At 35.4% G+C, this 20,430-nt stretch overlaps 2 protein-coding genes across 3 annotated transcripts in view; one reads left to right on the top strand and one right to left on the bottom strand.

Moving 5' to 3' along the window:
• LOC129953971 (stathmin) overlaps window positions 1-20,430 on the top strand; it is a 408,077-nt gene that overhangs the window by 140,183 nt on the left and 247,464 nt on the right. The gene's annotated exons all lie outside the window — the stretch shown is intronic.
• On the bottom strand, window positions 15,551-15,904 carry LOC129941035 (40S ribosomal protein S10b-like; the record flags this gene model as incomplete). The annotated part of the gene is made up of 1 exon (XM_056049577.1): window positions 15,551-15,904. A coding segment is annotated over one exon (354 nt), but the record flags the coding sequence as incomplete, so codon positions are not given.

Raw genomic sequence — 20,430 nt, 5'->3', positions numbered from 1 at the left:
CGACGCAATATTTCTTGAAATTTCATGATGGTAAGATAAACGAGCCAATAGCGAGACCAAATTATTTAAATTTACTATCGAAATTCGATGTCAGTGGCCTTAACGTTAAGAGCGTTACATCAACTTTATGGTCATTATAATCGTCCTATCCGATCAAAATTTGAGCGTCTAGTGCACAAATTTGAATCCAGAGGCACATTACGTGCCATTGAGACAAAGAAGTGCCCATATTGTCTAGGATATTGCTGCCGCTGAAGCTTCAGTTGCAGAAAGCCCAAATGTGTCTCTCACACGTCGTTCTCCAGAGTTTGGCATCTCTATGAGGTCGTTGTGGCGAATTTTGCGAAAAGATTTTGGCTTTCCTTACAAGATTAAATTGACTGAACTGAACTGAAGACTCTTGACCACCAGAAGCTACGTATGCTCGTGAATTGGGCTGAGTAACAACTTGAAAACGATTTGGATCATCATTGAAAGAATGGCTTCGTCAATAAACAAAATATGGGTATTGGTGAAGCAGGATTCCACACGTAGTCCATTAGTCATCATTGCATTCTGAAAAAAATACGGTTTGGTGTGGTTTATGAGACGACTCGGCGGCTGTACTTGATGATCAAGACCGGTACGTTACTGTGAATAGGGTTCGCTACCGTTCCGTGATAACCGAATATTTCTGGCCCCAATTGGATGATATAGCCTAGGACAACATGTGGTACCAACAAGAAGGCGCCACACAGCGAATTTCACAATAAATTTCTTGGAAACCAAGTTTGAAGAACGTATTATCTCACCAAATGGTCCAGTCCCTTGTCCGCCTCAGTAGTGCGATTTGACGCCGTTAGACTATTTCCTGTGGGCTACGTCAAGTCTATAGCCTATGCCTACAAACCAGCGACCATTGACGAACTTCGTACGAGTATCGTACGTGAAATTGCACCAGTATCGGCCGATTTATATTTGAAAACCGTTGAAAGTTCATCGCCTGGACTTCTGCAAGCGCGCCCGTGGCGGCCTTGCAAAAGAAATCGAGTTCCATACATAATGACATCAAACGTACTTTGACAGCAATAATAATCATAAATATCAAGTGTAAAGTTTTTATTATAACTTTCAATAGGAATACCTTTTTGAGCATACCTACACATACAATTTTTTTAAACAACGTTGAAACTTCTCTCTATAGAGCTCAAAATCGATTGTCAAAGTATTACTTGAAGGGATATTTGTAACTCTTCTCTTACAAGTTATTTTGCATTCATTAACCTATAACATTTCTCAGGTATTTGTGCCAGCAAATATTTCTAAGGACATGCGATTGTAACACACCTTACCTCACTTTTTCGAAAAAAAAAATATGTAATTATCTAAACCAAAATTACCAAAAATCCACCTCAGAACCTTGCTTAGAATACCTAATTTCAAAGACATTTAAATTTGAATTTAATTGAAGAAAAAGTAAGCAACACGAAAAAAAGGACTTGTCCTTTGAAATACTTTGATGTTTATCTACTATCACAACACAACACTTTATACCGACCAAGACTATTATTTAAATTTTATAGACAAATTTACACGTTATATGGGTATCTACTTACAAATTGCTCTTTATTGATATCCCCATCACATCAAAACTCATCATCCCAATCCTTTTTCAATTCAAACATAAAATAGGTCCTGAAAAAAAAAACAACGTTCATTTTCAACCCGCCTCCCTTGCAGTCTGTTTGGCGTTTCAATTTATTATTCATCGTGAAAATTACTTTTTAATTATATTCTGGCGTCAGTCGTTGGTATCCTTGTCGTCGTCGTTGTAGTCATAGTCGTCATCGTCAATTCACAATCTGAAATCATGGGGCAGCGCATGATATAGAGAAATAAAATCGAAACTCATGCAATCCTGTGCAAAACTACCCCAACATTTTCTAAAAGCTACACAGAAAAAAACACACCAACAAAATTCATGTTCTTTAATTTGAAAACAAAAAAACAACAACAACAACACTACAAAAAATCCCCCCAAGCGCATAGCAAGGGTGGTAGGTAGGTATATGAGAATGTATAAGGACGACATGCAACGCAAAATGAAAACCCTAGAAGCCATTTTTGCCTTCCATATTCTGATCCTGATACCGGTAATCAGACAATGAGCCGCCATCGTCTAATAGCACAGTTTAAATCCACCATCATCAACACAGCCAGTGTGCAAGGCACATACACTTAGGAGAGAGTAAAGAAAAGTAGAAAAAAGGATATACCCCTAATATGCTAGGAAGGATATTATGGTCGGTCATTCAACAAACTGCAACCAGCAAAAGGAGCGACTCAACTATACTCGTATGTACACTAAACAACAAAAACAAAAAACTAACTATTTTACTAGGAAAATAATAATACGCGATACAAAAACTCATCCTTGCATAGAAAACCACTTTTTCAGTAACAACTAAAAGCAACAACAAAAACAATCCAATATAGTAAAAAGGACGAAGCAGTAGGTAGATTGTTTGTTGCATAACCAAACGAAACCACTGCCACCCATCAAGGGATCCAGAACCAACAGATATATAGCCACAACAATGCTCATCAATTATTAACAATGCCATCGTGTTGGCTCCATCATGTGTGTGAATGTTGGGTCCGTCCTGGTCATCAGCCTGTGGCCCTTTTAAATGCCTTCTAAGGACTACTTGCTGCTTGATGAGAAATTCACATTTGCTGTATCTGGTTTTGGTTCTGGTTCTAGTTCTTCTTCTGGTTCTGATGGTGCTACTGGCTGACTTGACTACTGACTATATTGTAGCTGGCAAAAGGGATAAGAGTGTTGACTCACTGCAGCAGTTCCTTCTCGTCCTTATTCCTAAACAAGCAAGCAAACAAACAAGCAAGCAAGCATGCATAGTGAACGTAGAATGTACTGTACATATAGGTATCATCATAATGGCGTAGACAGTTTTTACTTACTCACCATGGACTTATGAGTTTTGAGAGTTCCTACTTCAAGCCATCTCATCTCATGCTCCATCAAGATCCACACCACAAAGACTCGTTTTGCTAGCAGCTACTTATTGTTGACCAAGAGGAAACGAGCTTCAATTTTTATTTCTCTTTTTATGCTGTTGTTACTCCTGTTGTTGTTGTTGTTCTTCTTCTTCTTGTTAGAGAATAAATGACGCACGACGACGCAACGGTGAAGACGAGGAAAATGAAAATGATGACGAAGACCACGGACCACGGACCATCAACAGTTTGCTTGCAGTGTCCTGCCTGATGCAGGGTTGAAGCGAGCCACTCCTTAAGTAAACTAAATCATCTTCCGCCGCCTCGACGGACGTCTTGTTCTTAGTCGTCAGGTCGGTCGTTGCCGTCAATTTTGTTGGTTCGTTCGTTTTCCACCAGAGTAAAAGAAAGAAAATGTCATAAAAAATGAACAAATATAAGGAAAGGTCGTCAAAAATAGCGCAAGCAATAAAGACACCCAAGGAAAGGAGTGGTAGGAAATCAGTCGAGCGCAAGACAAAGGCATTGGACAAGCTCCTTCTTTATCTATACCTAATTGTTGCGAGGGGGTTAAGCGCCATGAGGGTAAGGGGAGCGAACAAAAAGGAGTGTTGTAGTTTTAAGCGTTGTGAAGTGAAGTTTCTTTCATTGCGTTTTGTCATTTGGAACGAAGAACGAACTCAAAACCAACAAAATAAAATAAAAATGAAATTGAAATAAAATATAAGTACAAGTCGAGAAATATTTATAAGAAATTCCATCAAGTGAAAGTGTGAATTGTATACGCGTCTGCTGAGGTCTGTTCCAAAAATATTGTAACACCCTTTTCCAACCCCCCTTCCCCTTACATCTAAACGAGTCATTCATATTTTATTGGTCTTGTTCTTATGGCCAGTTCGTCGCTTAAGGGGGGTTTTTACTTTTTCCCTTTTTCTTGGGATCTTTTTATTTGGTGTTGGGCTCTGCGCTGCTGGGGCTATTTTGTATAAATATTTTTTGAAGCGCACACAAATTGAGAAGGAGGGGGAAGGGGTGGGGAATTATAGTATAACAACACTATACACTTTGAGGGTTAAGGGTAGTATTTTTTTTTGTTGGTTTGGTGTTGTTGTAGTCAACAATAAACGAATTTTAAGTATCCCATAAATAAAATGTCTTAAATATGCGGCGACTTAGTATTAATTTGTAGGCATTTTATGTCCGAAGAAGGAGAGACTTTATAAGACTATTAAGGAAGAAGTGGAGGGGTGTGCGTAATGGGTATTGTAGAGGTATTATTTTGTATAGCTCTCACTCACAAAAGTGCCTTAAGTAATATAAAAATAATATATATAAATATTTGAATATTAAGGTGTTATGGCTTGTTTACTCTGGTATAATAAAAATATCATTTCTTCAGGAAGTGCACTTTAACTTTTTATATTTGGCATCACTTCTGCATTTAAGTTTTTTGTTTTCCAGAAAATCATAACTCATTTTTGAAAAAGAAGGCAGTCAGTTTGTTTATCGTGTTTTTTTTTTATTCTTTGAAGTAATCAACCAATTTTTTTAAAAATAAGGATTAACAGGATCGAATTATGTAGCAGTTAGTATTAACGACCAACAATTAGAAAAATCTTAAGTTCGAAGAAATGTGAAAGCCTCTTTGAAGAAGATAGAAGATGTTTGTATTGGAACTCACACTTCTAAGACCTTTAGAACTTGAAGTTGGCAATCTTTTTTAAAGCTTTTGTCAGCTTTCAAATGATTATTTTTTTTCAGTTTTGCAATTTTTACGAAAAACATTCAGCAATTAGATCAAGAACCGTTCCAGTTAAAAGACGTGTTTGTGCTTAGGAACTAAAAAATCGTTCTAAAGTTGTAATATTTTTCAGTTTGCTCGTTTTGTGTTCAAACTGTATGTTTTTCTTTTGGTGGAGCAGGTGGAGCTACAGTCCTGCAGGAACTAGGGCCTTACCAATTGCACAGTTGTTTGAGGTCACTTTCCACTTGTATGTGCCCTTCCTCTACTGTACTCTACGTGACCTATAGCTATTTCAGGCTTTGGGCTTTTATGCTTCTGTCTAACTTGACGTCGCTGTACAACCCGTTCCATCTTCTCACCCACTTACCTTCTATCCATAGGGGACCGTAGATTATCTCGAAACGACCCATTTCAGAGAATTGCATCCGCTTTTGTCAAAGTCCAATGTGCTGTACCGATTAGAAGGAGCTTGCTTGAGAGGGGGCTTCACTACTAAATTGCTTTCTTTGCCCAAGAAACAGCGATTAGCAGGAGCGGTTCGTCGTATGTTCTCAGCGCTGGTTTCGTTTTCTGCATTCATAGCGGAGCCCAGGTAGACAAAGTCCTTAACTACCTCAAAGTTACGTCTGTCGATAGTGATCTTTGAATGATGAGAACATGTACTTTGTTTTGCCCTCATTAACCGCTAAAACCTAATTTTACCGCCTCTTTCTCAATACTCGCCAAACCCCAATTGACACGCTGAGTTCTTCCGATTACGTCAATCTCATCAGCATTGCTAGTGATTGGACTAACTTTTGAGAGATAGTACCTCTGGCGATGACGTATAGAAGGTCTGCACTATTCTTTCATTGACAATGTTAAAGAATTCTCATTGCCATCTTGCACAAACGGAAGAATTGGCAGGAATGTCAAAACTAGAAATGTTTTGATGTTCTAAGGTTTCTTTCCAGGACCTGTCGTAATACAAATATTTGATTGATCATGGATTTTCCTGGTCTAAAGTCATACTGATAAGGACCTAAAAGGTTATTGACGATTGACTTCAGACCTTCACATATTACAGCAGAGAAGATCTTGTAAGCGATGTTAAGTAGACTGATGTCTCTATAGTTGGTGCAGTTTAGAAGGGAATCAAAAACTTGTATAATTTTTCTCGACTAAATCCTTCTCTTGCTGGTTATAAGCCTTGGAAAAATCTTAAGGAAATTGGTGTTGGTAAACATACAAATAATTCAGATAATGCTATTAACTGTGATGAATTGGATACAAAATTTACGTATCTCTCATCTTTGGAACATCATGATAGCTCCGTCACTTTAAATTTGGAGGCTAACAGCCTGTCTTCTATAGGCTTTAGCTTTTCCATTGTGAATGAAGAAGATGTTCTTAAATTTTGCTTATCTATAAAATATAATTCAGTGGGTTTGGAAAATTCATCCAGTGTTTGTAAAAGTGACCCTTACATATACCTTTCTACATCCATATATCTGAAAACCTCTTACTAATGGCTTTTCCCGCAATTTGGAAAAAGGTAAAAATCAATCCAATACCAAAGAACCTTAATGAGTACCGACCAATAGCTGTACTACCTTTTTTATCGAAAGTTCTTCAGAAAATCTTAAACACGCAGATAAGACAATACTTGGATCAAAAAAAAAGTTGTATGTCTAAAAGTAATTCAGGTCTCGCCCAAGTCATTGCAGCACAACAGATCGCATAAATGTATTTGAAGAAATATAAGAGAGTCTTGATAAAAACCATGTGACTTTCCTCACTCTTTTATACTTCTCAAAAGCTTTTGACACCGTTGACTGCCATCATCAGTAAAACTAGTTTTTTCATATTTATCTTTAAGGTATTAAGCAGTCGTTGCTAATCTTCAAACGTCTTCCTTTCTTCCGCTTAGTCAAGGTGTCCCCCAAGGATCAATTTTGGGACCTCTTCTATTTACCATGTATATAAATGAACTGCCGTCTCTAGGTTTTAACTTCATATATGTATATGCTGACGATGTTCAACTTCGATACAGCTGTTCCCTAGGTCTAATTGACAATATAGGTTATGAGATAAATGAAGACTTAAATAAGGTCCAACCAAAACAAAATGTCTTAGTTTTTTCCAGAAACCCTTCGGTAACGACGTATTTTCCTCCGATACTGCTTAACAATATTCCAGTTCAATTTGTTGAATCTGCGAAAAACTTAGGAGTAGAATTTAACAGAAACCTTACTTGAACAAACCACGCCTACGAATGTTATGGACCACCCAAAAAATTACCTCAATTAAAAAAAGAATGATACTAGCTAAATTACTTCTTATTGTGAAATTTTAAGTAATTGTGATTTCAGGGACAAAAGGAAGCTTGATGTTGTTTATAACAGCGTGGCAAGTTATGTCTTTGGTCTGCGGAGATATGAACATATTTCTGCATACTCGAAAAAAATAAATGGAGCCTCTCCCGAAAATATATTTGCTTTAAGAACTTTTTATGCTTCATTGTACCATGCAAACAAAAAAAAACACCATATCTCTATAGCAAAATTCAATTTCCACGTTCAACTAGAAGTTATGATCTGACTTGATTACGCTATTCTTACCTTGCTTCTAGTCGTCAAGTTTGTATACACACGGTTCGATTGTGGATACCCCTCCCCCTGCCCATAAAGATGATTGGATGCAGCACTCGGTTCAAGACATACTTAATGAAGGTGGCGCTACAGTTCTGTTTGAACAAGGGTTTTATTAAACAAACTTCAGCATCTGCTAAATGTCTCCAGTTGCGCACTAGAAGTTGGGAGAGGTCACTTTCCACTTGTGCACACCACCTGTTCCGCGGCCTTTCTCTGCTGCGCTGTCCTTATTCCATGTCCATGCTCTTAACGTGACCTAGCCATCTCAGGCGTTGAACTTGTGTCCTTTTCCGTAAGTCTACTTTGCTGTACAGCCCGTACAGCTCGTCGTTCCATCTTTTCCAAAAATGAACAATTTATGTTAGAGTTTAGCACATCGTAAGCAAAGAGTACTAAATACAATTTACTTCTAGATACTAAAGGTTTTAAGTCGATTAAAGCACATCTGGTCTCATAAGGTGGCATATTTGAATAATTATGAAGCTTTCGTAAAGCAAATTTTGTAACTCTCTTCTGAACCTTTTTTATCCTTTAAATATTTAATTGTTTAACGGAATTCCATATTATGCAACAATATTCAGGTAAAGGTCTTACAAGCGATACAAAAAGAGTTTTTAAAGTATAAGAATCTTCGAATGACTTAGAAGTTCTTGGAATAAATCCCAACATGGCGTTAGCTTTTGAAATAACATTATCAATTTGTAGAGAAAAATTCATATTCGAGGCAAAAATCACACCAAGATCCTTTTTATTTGTTAGCCTAATTAAGAACTGATTCTCAATATTGTAGTCAAAACATATCGGATCTTTTATCTTAGAAAACGTAACAATACTTCCCCTTTTTACATTAAAATTTAAAGCATTTATGAAACACCTCTTGGTAATATCGCTTGCATCTGATGAAGAACTTACAGAACTAAAAATCTTGAGACCATCAGCATATAAAAGACATTTAGAACTTTAAACACAATTCTGTAAATCATTTAAAAATAAAATAAAAAAGATGACTGACATGTGGTACACCGGAAAAATTTGGTATTGCATTGGAAATATCACCAATTTTAACATATTGTCTTCGTCCAACAAAATAGCTTCTGGTCCATTTCAGAAGATTCGAGTGGAAGTTAAGCTATTCAAGTTTTTAAAGAGAACATTATGTTGTACCCGATCAAACGCCTTGTAATAATCAGTGTAGTTTGCATCCACTTGAGTACGATTTTCTAAACAGCCAAGACAGTAATTTGTAAAAATTGCTAAATTTGTTGCAGTAGACCTACCACTAATAAAGCCATTCTGATGCAGGGAAATATGGTTTTGAACTAAACTATAAAGTTCAATTTTAACAATTGCTTCAAGAAATTTGGGGATTAGCTAAAGCTTAGCAATAGGTCTATAAGCAGATGCTTTAGACCCCGATTTATGCAAAGGAGTTATCAGAGAATATTTCCATGTATCTTAGAATACTCCTTGTTTCAAGGACAAATTAAAATTAAAGCAACGTGGGGTTGTAAGGTTATATTTACAAAGTTTAAAAACTAAAGGTGGAATATTGTCCGTTGCGGCAGAGAAACTGTTATCAAGCGAAAAACACATTTAAATAAAAACTCGTTTAAAGTTTCAAGTCCTCTTAACTATGAAAATATCAACTTACCTTACAATCAGCGCTGCCTGGTCCATTAAGTTTTCCTTCCTCTTCTTCTTAAAACTCTTTAAAAGCAGATTGTTCCGACCATATCTAACAGATAAGTTGGTGCATGCTCCTAACCAAGTTATCGCCGGTTGCTTTAAAGAGCTAAGCATTTAATCCAATAGATATTTCAATCCTTACTTCGTCTAAGTGGGGAAAACAGGATTGTTGGCTTTTGTTGTCTATATTGAATGGATACTCCTGCCTGACAGCGGAATTCGGTTCCTCGTGGGCGTTATACATTACATATCCTATTGACTGCAATTCATCTATGATGATTCCACTTCCGCCTTTGAAGCCTTCGGTTCGCGGATTTCGCAGTTGTGAGTTTCGTTTCACCTTCTCTTTAAACTGTTCAACTTCAATTCTGCTTCTGAACCTCTCATCATCTTCGAGCACACGCTTCTCATGCTCTCTCTTTTGTTCCTATATAGAAGTCGGTATTCCTGCATTTGTCTGCCGACATTCTTCATATAACCAGTGTTTCTTTTTTGGTGGCTTTTTGAAACCCAGTCCGGGGCTGTGTATTTTCGCATTGTTTCCACTGGTGAGGTCTGTCATAATAATAAAGAAAAAAAAAACAACGAATTGGCATTACTGTTGTAAAAACTACAAGGCTCACATAGAGTTTCAACATCGACTGTCTCTAACCCTTACCAGGTTTATACCTACAAAAATTGGGTTGTGTTCATTTAAAGCCATTGAGCACTTCTTGAGATATGTTAGTAAAATTATGAGAACACACAATTATTCTTGGCTTCACAGTAGTTTATAACCTACATACCTACAAAATGTTAGATCCTTTGAACCATACGGTTTAAGAAAATCATCCTTTTTATTAAAAGCTTTTTTAACTTCATGTCAAGTTTGATTAAATTAAAATAGGCACACAAGGCCATTTTCCTTTATGAATATATTGTAAACACCACAAAATTTATAAAACCACTCTACCTGCTTTAACCATATTAAATTTATTTTCCTTTAAAAGTGCAAAAAAAACAAATCCCTTTATACCTTAACCTAAACAAATGCCAAACATAAATATAGAAACTGAAAACCTTCAAAATCCGTTAAGCTAATAAACTATATATAAATACTTGAAAATCAATATTTTTTTACATGATGACAACAACAACACACAAAATATACAACCATCAATTCATCGCCATTTGCTTCTCCAATTAATCCAGCTCAATAAATCCGTTATAGGTACCTATAGTACATATATTATATGTGTAGGTATGTGAGTAGTTATAAGAATAACAAAAACACCACAAAGAGAAAGGTAAAACCTTTTCAGTTTTCAATACATCAAAAAGAAGCCACAAAAAAGGGTCGATAAAATATACAAATAAAAAAGTTAGGTAGGTTAAAAGAACGGAAGTAGGTTTTATTTCAAAAAAAGGAAACCATCTTTTGGGATGAGTTTGAGAGTTCTTAAAATAAAATTATTAAAAAATGTCTTACCTTCAGGGATTATGTGGATTAAAAAACTCAACGAATTAAAACCAACATCTAATTGGCATATTTTTATTTTATTTTACTAATTTATTTCTTTTTATTGTTGGTGTTGTTATTTTTTTTTTTGTTAATTGTGCGGGTGTTTGCGGCTTCAGCTACATAAAAAGCTGATGGCGTTGATGAGGTATTTTGAATCGGGATCAGAAGGGATAATAATGGAAATTGCAATTTTACACCACCGCATTTACCGACCGACCAACCGACCGACCTATTGAGGGGGACATCAGAACCAGAACCAGGACCGGAACACAACAGGAGTAGAGGAGTATAGAAGCAGGACAACATGTGTGCGTGCTCAAATCGAATATAATATGCGTCCATAATGACTCTCTATGTCATGTTGCTGCTGGTGTCCTTTAACATACACACCCTCATAGCATATACGTTTATCTGTACCTCAACTTCATAACCGCAAAACTGCAAATGCAAAATTGCATATGGAAATGTGTGATGCGAATATGCGAAGAGTATGACGTGTGTGTATTTCGTAATCAACTTTTGCCACTAGCGACAGCTCCAGGGTTGCCATGTACATAGCACAATTTGTAACACAATTCCCAAAAGCGGAGCCGAAAAAGGAACTCAATTTCATGGGTGGGATACGACTCAGACTGATTACTTTTCATTTGTGGCCTTCTGTTGATTTTTCCAAAAGTCTTACAAAATTTGAATGACAACATTTTTCTTATTTCTCATAATACTTAAGTCGAAAACTATTTCTTGTGAGCTTTTCTTCCTTTTTGTTAGTTTTCGTATTTTGTAAAAAAGTTATCAATGGAATTTTTCTTAAAAAATTACTTATATAACATTTATTAAATAAGGTTAATGCTAACGTATGCTTAGGTCTAAACTTGAAGCTTACAAAATTTTAACTACGAACAACATTTAAAACTTGAAAATTTGAGCTTGATTAAAAGGACTGTTAGCGCCTTATTTAGATCTGATAAAAAAAGATCTAAGGAGTGAATTCTTTCCTAAGCTCAGATTAAAACTTCAATTTTCAAATTAAAATTCGAACGATTTCATGTTAAATTCTCAACTTCTCAAACCCAGTTCAGTAAAATGTCTTCTAGACATGCAGAGAATGATACTACTAACGCCTTTTCGGTAAGTGCCGTAGATGATTATCAGGAAGGTAAAGCAATTTTCTCCATAACATCTAAATGCACCGGACTTGACAGCATTCATCCTGACTTTATTAAAACAACCTTCCTTCCGACATAACGCAAATATTCAACATCATTATAATTACATCTACATACCCCATCCTATGGAAGACATCGAAAAATATCCCCATCCTTAAATAAGGAAAGAAAGAAAGAAGGACCGATAGCTATCCTATCTTTTCTATTTAAAGCTTTTGAAAGTCTGATAAGCAACCAGATAAAATATTATATTAAAGACAAGCAATTATTGAATCTTGATTTCGGTCTGGACATAGTTGTGTTTCAGCCTTACTCAAAGTATCTGTAATATAAAACATGCTTTAGAAAACAAATTTCCAAATGCGATAACTTTTCAAAGGCATTTGACTGTGTAAACCATAATCTTCTCTGTAATAAATTGACGACCTTATTCAGCTTGTCTGACACAACTAAAGAACTCATATTTGACCAAAGATATGTAATCCGTGTCTTGTAATGGCAGAATGTCCTCGTTCCTCCCTGTTAATAATGGTCTTCCTCAAGGATTAATCCTTGGACCTTTACTGTTTTCATTGTTCATTAATGATCTTCCCTCTGTTTTGTTTTACTGCCAGTTTCATATCTATGCAGATGATGTCCAATTATATTAGTTTTCCTCAGATCAAATCAAATCAAATGGGGTGGCGCAACAGTCCGTTGTGAACCAGGGCCTAGTGACTTACAACTCTCAACCATTCCTGTGTGCGAGTACTGTTGTCAGGAATGGAAGGGACCTACAATTTAAGGCCGAATCTGAACGGCTAGTTTGAGAAAGCACTTTTTCATGACAAGAATTACTCTTGAAGGATTTGTCAATTCCTCGCAAGAGGCAGTACCCGCGAAAATTATTTATTTTTTTAAATTAAGGTGGCTAAGGCAGGGATTGAACCCAAGACCTCTTGCATGACAGTCCAACGCACTAACCATCATGCTACGGGTACTATACAGTTTTCCTCAGATGCAATATCTAAAATGAATATTGATTTAAAGGCTATATATGACTGGTCGACTGGGAACGGACTTAAACTCACTCCTCAAAAACCAAAGCTCTTCTAATTTAAATAAACAAACTAAGCCCATATAATTTCTCCCCTGTTAAGTTCAATAATTGTTTTATTGAATATGTTGCCCAATTTATAAATTTAGGTTTATTCCTTAACAACAAGTTAACTTGGAATAACCATGTCGATACAGTTGTGTCAAAGATTTATGCTTCACTTGGAGGATTATCTGTTAATAAATCCGTACCTTCTACACATATTAAATTAAAGATGGTAAAAATACGGAAGTGAGCTGTCTGTTGGTCTTGATTCTCAATCAGCTCACAAACTAAAGGTGCCATTTAATGAAAAAGTTAGGTTTGTTTTTAACCTACTTAGGTTCGATCATGCCTCTTTTCAAGCTCGTTAGTTTTTCAATTACGATCTGGTAGCTTTCTTCAAATATCGTTGTTGTATTTTACTCTTGAAATTAATTGTTAAAAAGACTCCAAGTTTTCGATGTAACAGAATTTTATTTGTGTGTTTCTAGCCATTCCATTTTATTGCGCTCGTCCATATTTACGTGTTTGACATCGCGCAGGCAATTTTTCGTTTATGCTATTAAACTGTGGAATAACCTTTGAGGTCTAGAAACAAAAACAGAAAGTTTCAAGCAATTTGTTTTGAATAATTCTTGAACTGAACATACTTTTAAATTAATCATTTTCGATTTTATTTTCCTTGCTTCTTGATTCAGATAACGCATCTGAAATTTGTCTTGAATGAATGAATAAATTTTAATTAATTTTTTGTTAATTTTGTTCTCACACTTTTGTAAATATATCTTTTGTTAATTGTCAACGTCAAATGTCAATGTTTTATATCCTGTACTATTTATAAGTTTAACTTGATGAACAGCTGACATACAAATAAATAAATATCAAAATATCACTGGACCATTCCAAAAATAATTTAGATCTTCTTTTTCCTAAAAATCTTTGTAGTTTTTAATTCGAACATTTTTAACACCACCTGCATAGATTAGCGAAATAGAATTATTTCAAACAAAAGGCAAATTATTAATAAGTAAAATAAACAACAAGGGACCAAGGTGACTCCCTTGAGGTACACCAAAACAGAATTGAATTTTTAAATCGGCATGAAGGGTAACTCCTGAACATGCCGCTATAATTTCTATAGCTTGAACATATGACGAAATCCACATAACGAAACATTCGTTAAGCTTAAATTTTCTTAATTTAATGTGCCAAATTCCTTGCTTGAGTCTGTAATGATACAATCGGCTTGAGTGTGTCTTTCGAATGCATCCAAACAAAAAGTATAGAATTGTAATAAATTAGTAATTGTTGATTTGTTTCTCAATTCCATGTCTAATTTTACGTTTAGGAAAGAACAATTAAAAGAAATTATGTCACTGACAAGAAATTCAATTAATTTTAGAATAGCATATAATTTCGATAAAGGGCCAGAATTTGTAACATTTTTTATTAACTGGGGTAAGGTATGAATATTTCCAAAGATCTGGGAACTTAGAACATTTTAGAGACGTTTTTTTCTAAATTTACATGCACTCAAAGAATGAACATGTTAACGTTCATATACAGTGCGAGTGTTAGGAAAATATTAAAGGATTTAAGGATTTAACCGGAGTACGATGTTGATCCAAAAATTTTGAACATTAAAATAGGAGGAAACATAGAGTTCAATGAGTGTTTAAAAAAGAATCTCTATACTAAGCAGTACGCCAAAAAAATGGAAGGTCGAATGCTTGGTGTGTACCTAGTGGAAATCTGAAAAGAAGAATCTGGAGAAAAGTGCAATCGGAAGAAACCGGAAGTCCACAAAGGGTCAGACGCCAATGTGCGAGTAGTTACTTAAAACAAAGTACAGACTCTAAAAAAGATCAATACATAAATTATGTCCAATCGAGACATCTGAAGAAAAATCGGAAAGTTACATTCCACAGCAAATAATGAATCAAAAAACACAAATGAATGAAATGTTGATGTTATTGGTATTAATCGTATTTGGAGGAGCAAAGAGCTCAGAAACCAATATGAGCACGACACTTGAGATGAAAATTGAAAACTTAGACGAAAATGTGGGAATTTCTTAGACCCAATCTTAAAAATGGATGTCGTGGCATCAAAATGGAGACTTGTAGTTTACTACGACTTAGATTCATATATTGAAGAAACTAAATAATATTTCAAGCTACATATCTAATCTACAAGACAAGTGTTCCAAAATGATCTACTTCAGCAAGCAGTGAAAATAACAAACTACTAATAATAACCAACAGGGTAAAAAGAGCTCCGCTTGAATTTGTTGGTTCACTTTACCAAAAATTATTCGGTATCATGAACAGTGATGATAGAGAATCCTTAGAAGAAAACCGGACAACCAACATGAACTGGATGTCTTAAATAGGAGGCAAAAATCACTGGTAAATGCTACAGTTAATGTCTTAAAGAAAACGACAGAAGAAGTAAACGACCAATTTATAAGAAATAATGGTCAAATTAATGAAATTCGCAATATGACCCTTCAAGCTCATAATGCATACAAAGCAGGAATGATATTTCAGTTCGGAACAATGCAACTTGATGCAATGTTAAGTTAATGTAATGATGTACATATGGCAGTTATAAGCATCCTCATTGGTGGAAATAATCACCATATAAACCCGTTATTATTAAAACCGTCCAACCTACAAGAAGAGATTCACAAAATTCGGACAAAATCGTAGGGAAGTTTCGTTTACCTGGCGATGATACAAATAATTAATTGAAAGAAACATTTCGCCAAATGAAAGCGAGGGGATTCATACTTGGCCGAGAACTACGACCGAATCCACCACGGAATTCAACATCTCCGGCTCCAGCTCCGACGTCTCCCTTCTTGTCAGCACCGCCTGGGGCACGTCTGTATGCAGAACGATTTTCGCCGGTCTTTGTGGAATCTTCACGAGGACCAGAAACAGTTGGACGTGGACGAGCAGTCTCACCCCTGGCTGGGAGTATCAATGTTGCTGGGACAATCTCTGGGGGCAAATGCAGATATGTCCTGAGGTATTCAATACCTTCGTTGTTCAAATGCCAGTAGTAATACCTCCAGGCGAACTGTTCCTTCACCAGCGGTCACCAGAAAAAAATTACACTACTTCACTCTGAAGCATCGGACGTTTTTTCGGGTAATTGACGTGCCAATACGTCAGGGAGATATTATTGTGACATCAAAAATATACACCGAAATACTTGTGTTCAACTTCCAATAAGACGCATACAATCTAATGAGTCAGGCACAACTAAATTTCTGTGTAAAAAATTAAGAAACACACTATATTTGCCATGGTAATTGACCAAGAAAAACTGCAGCTCATGGATCATGTAAGATATCACCAATAAATAAAGCAAAAACAACAAGCTGTAATTTATAACGAGTTAGTCAGCAAATCAAATGGATTCAGTTGACTAAACCAAATATACGGCTGTTCATGTAAGCTGTGGAAATTCTGAGCATAAATTGGTTAAGCTTCCAGCACAAGGTCTTCTTATATTAAGGCCACAACGCACTGTTAGATACAATGGAGGTTTCCTTACTTCACGGCAACAAGTCATATCTGAAACCATCAGTCATTTCGAGGAACAGATGATATGGACGAAGGCACTGGACAAAGTTGCAGAAGAAAAAATTAAACCTATACAAGCAACTATAATACATAACAAGAATGAACTACTCAAAATTCAACAGGACTGAGGAAGGTTCAAGACGGAAAACATTCACTTTAAGAGCTTGGACTTTCACCACATAAGCGGTCACAGCGGATTAATATTAAGTTGCATTTTGGTTATTAGATACGACAAGAAAATTTTATATATATAGAAGTAACGTACTGAAATCAAAAAATGGCGCATTACAGCGCTTATTGGATCTCAGGCTAGGTTGCCTTGAGATCGCTATTTCTACGTACTGAAATAAAATTAGGATTCATTTCGACTTTCAACCTAGACATAACAAATTCACTTCTTTGTTAACCTTTGATATTGGCTTTGTCCATCTACATTTTGATTTTTTGAGTAATGTTAAATCAATACCCTATGCATGTATGATAAACCAGAGCCACCACGATACTCTTACAAGGAGGCCATCCCAACATATGTTTTTGGAATTAACCAAGGGGTTTTAACATATCCCGTGGTACCACATCATCAGTGATATGATAATTTAGTCTTTGATGAAGTAATCGCCCGAAATCTAGAGGGATGCAATCAGCCGAGCTTTATCTACAATGTACATCATTCGGGAAAATGATTTTTAATTCCAATTCAGACTTTTTTTAAACTTATATTGAATATCGATGAAACTTACTCATTCGATTTGTATACATATTTACAAACTTCCTTGTTTTGTATAATTTTTATCAGTAAGTCAACCCCTGGCCCCAGGGGAAGGACAACAGTCCTGTGTTTACCATCGATCGTAAAATTAAATTTTAGGAAGGAAGTAAACCGTACACCCAGAGAAAAACACCATCATAGATTTAAGTAAGAAAGTATTTAAAACTAAGTTGCTATAACTTTTGATTTATACACTTTAATTCAAATATGATCAACTTTGTTTTAAATAAGAAAAATGTTTGATTGATCAAAGTATTGTTAAACACCTTTGAATTAATGTTTTTCTATTTTGAAATGTAATGGAGTAAACTTAGAAAACTTTGTTGTTCATTTAAAGACATTTGACATTAAATTCATTTACGTTTATTTTTGATATGAAAATAAATGCTCTTTGAATCAAAGTTGAAACTCATTACATCAAAGTAGCAACTCATTTGATTTTTGATATGCACTACTACTATAAGATCTAGACAATAATAGTCTTATACATATGCAGTATGCACGTCCTCTTTTGTTACCAACACCAATACGATTTTCTGCGAATATTCAAGTCGAGACACGTACGCCAAGAAATGTGTTTCATTCAAAGGTGTTTCGATTTGAATCATATACATATGCACTTTAAACCAAAGTAAAAATGAGACAAATCAAAGTTGTTATCCTTTGACTAGTGAATGATAACGGTAAACATTCTACAAGAATATCTCATATGCCGGTCGAGTAATTTATTTGCCATTCGCTCTAGTTTCGTGGCTGTGAACAGTTCTAAGAAAAGTTTAAAGTATTAAGTAAGACAAGTAAAATAAAATAAAATCTATTTATAATGGTGTCATACATCAATCATAAAATTCATATAGTGGACGAAAGTGGACAACTATTGAATTATATTGGACGACCAGGACATCGCCGCCGTCGTCGCTTGGTAGCGCACTGAACTTATGAACTCATCATCAAAAGAAAAAGCTGTGATCGATTTCTATAAAAAGGGTAATCAGTTTGAAAATGCCCAAAGAGATGCAATTATACAAATCATAATTGGGGAGGCAAATTGTAGAATATTTATAAGTTGTAATATTTATAAGTTATGTTATTAATTTAGTTTATAAAAAGAAGTTTATCAATGTTATATAAAACTTATATTTATATCGTAAGCTTATACACAATAAATCATGTTGAAGAATATTCTTGTTTTTTTTTTCAATTTTTTGATAAAGGTATTATTTAAAGACAAATATAATATTTATATTTGATATTCTGAAATTGAAGCTTCATAATTCAACATTGCAGCTTTAGTGCCGATTGCTTCAAAAAATTATATGGTAATGTATAAAAATGTATGTATAGTTAAAAAAATCAATTGATATAATGTGAAAATGACTTTAAATCCCTGAATTTTTATATTGTTTTTAATTAAATTATTCTCGATACCTATTTACTATAAGCACAAAGCTTGTTTAAAATGAATTGATATTGTTTTGAATGAAATTCGGATCGTATTTAAAACAATGATAGAGCACTTTAATTTAATGTTTACTAGTAATTAATGTAAATATGTTTCGGAATGATTTATTTGCGATACCTATTTACTTTGAGGACAAATCGTGTTTAAAATGAATTCATATTTTTTTAAATCAAATGTGGATCGTATTTAAAACAATGATGGAGCACTTTAATTTAATCTTGGCTAGTAATTAATGTAAATATGTTTCGAATTGATTTATTTCCGATACCTATTTACTTTGAGAACAAAGCGTGTTTAAAATGAATTCATATTATATTGAACCATGCAGATCGTATTTAAAACTATAATGCTACCACTTTAAATCATATGGGTTTCAAATTTGATTTAAAATGAAGTATGGAATCACTTTTCATTGATGAACAACTTTGATTTAAATATTTTCGGCATTAGAGCCAAATCATATTGATTTTACTTTGATTCAAAGTCGTTTTTTTTGATTTTACGTGGTTTTTTCTCTGGGTGTAGCTTCTTGCGTTCGCTCACAAGCTGAGAATTTTCCCAGTGCAGTTCTTAGCCGTGCCTTTTTCAATAATTATGAGCCCCCACGTGGAGGTGCAAGTAAGCACTTCTTCCTTCCAGATGACAGACAAGCATATGCAATCCTTGCATCTCCACGGAAGTCAGTTTGAATCCCACTTAAAGGCCACATTAACACCTTGGCTGTTATACCAAATTTGCTTTCGGTTGTTTTTAAGAAATGTTATGCCAATTTCTAATAAATAGACCAATCTGGCAAGCCTGACCACAACCACCATCATCATTACCATATCGCCACTATTGCATCCTTTACGCACGTTAACAACCGACAAACCGATTGCAGTGTGTTAGTGTGTGTTGCCATCTTTTGTAAATTTACGAGAATTTACCATTTTAACAATTTTCATTTTATTCCTCAGTATATGACCAACCGACCTGATGGCGGGCCAAAACCGACCGCACCGCCAAAAATTCTACCCTTAAAATGTGTGTGTGTGATGAATGGAAGAGGGTAAGAGTGAGGGCTAGAATGAGAGTCAAGTATAAGGGTGAAGGGTTCTGGTTAACGATATTCGCATTCGAATCGAATTGAATCCCCTTGGTAACAAGTGCATCGCATAACAGAACATTTTCTTATTCGTTCCACCACCACCTTTTACCATTCACCATTCACCATACTCGCATTGCCACAGCTATACTTAGAATGGAACGATTACTTCTCTATTTTTTGTGTTCATTCTCATACCAGCTATCTTCTCTAACCCTCCCTAACCCCAAAACCCCCTCTTATTGAGCTCGTTCTTATATTACCTACCCTTTCAAGGAAACAAAAAAAGGGAGTCCCATTCCCCCGCAACCTCTTTCCACATAACATTTTCATTTGATGACGACCAAGAATAAGAAATCCTGGCGACATGATTTCGATTTAAGTTTCCTTTACATGCAACGAACGTTCGACTATACGAGGACGAAGACGACGACAAACGTCTGAGTATACCAAACCAAAGTGAGTCATACAATAGTTTCGAAAAAATGACAAAACAAAAAGAATTTACCCAACGACCCCCCATCAGTACAGGAACTGTCATCATCACAGGAGGCCGGCATTTCATACCCCACATCAACCTCCTCGCCTCTCCTCTCCTTCCACCATTCCACCAGGGTCCAAATAAAAAAGGAACAACCCGAGAGAGAGCCTATAAATGGAGAGAAGTTGAAGAACACACTGCACTGCACTGCACCCCCCCACAAATTTGCCCACAAA

The sequence above is a fragment of the Eupeodes corollae genome, chromosome 1 (assembly GCF_945859685.1).
Source record: "Eupeodes corollae chromosome 1, idEupCoro1.1, whole genome shotgun sequence".
In the NCBI taxonomy this organism is placed as follows: domain Eukaryota; kingdom Metazoa; phylum Arthropoda; class Insecta; order Diptera; family Syrphidae; genus Eupeodes; species Eupeodes corollae.
This window is presented reverse-complemented; position numbering and strand designations above follow the sequence as displayed.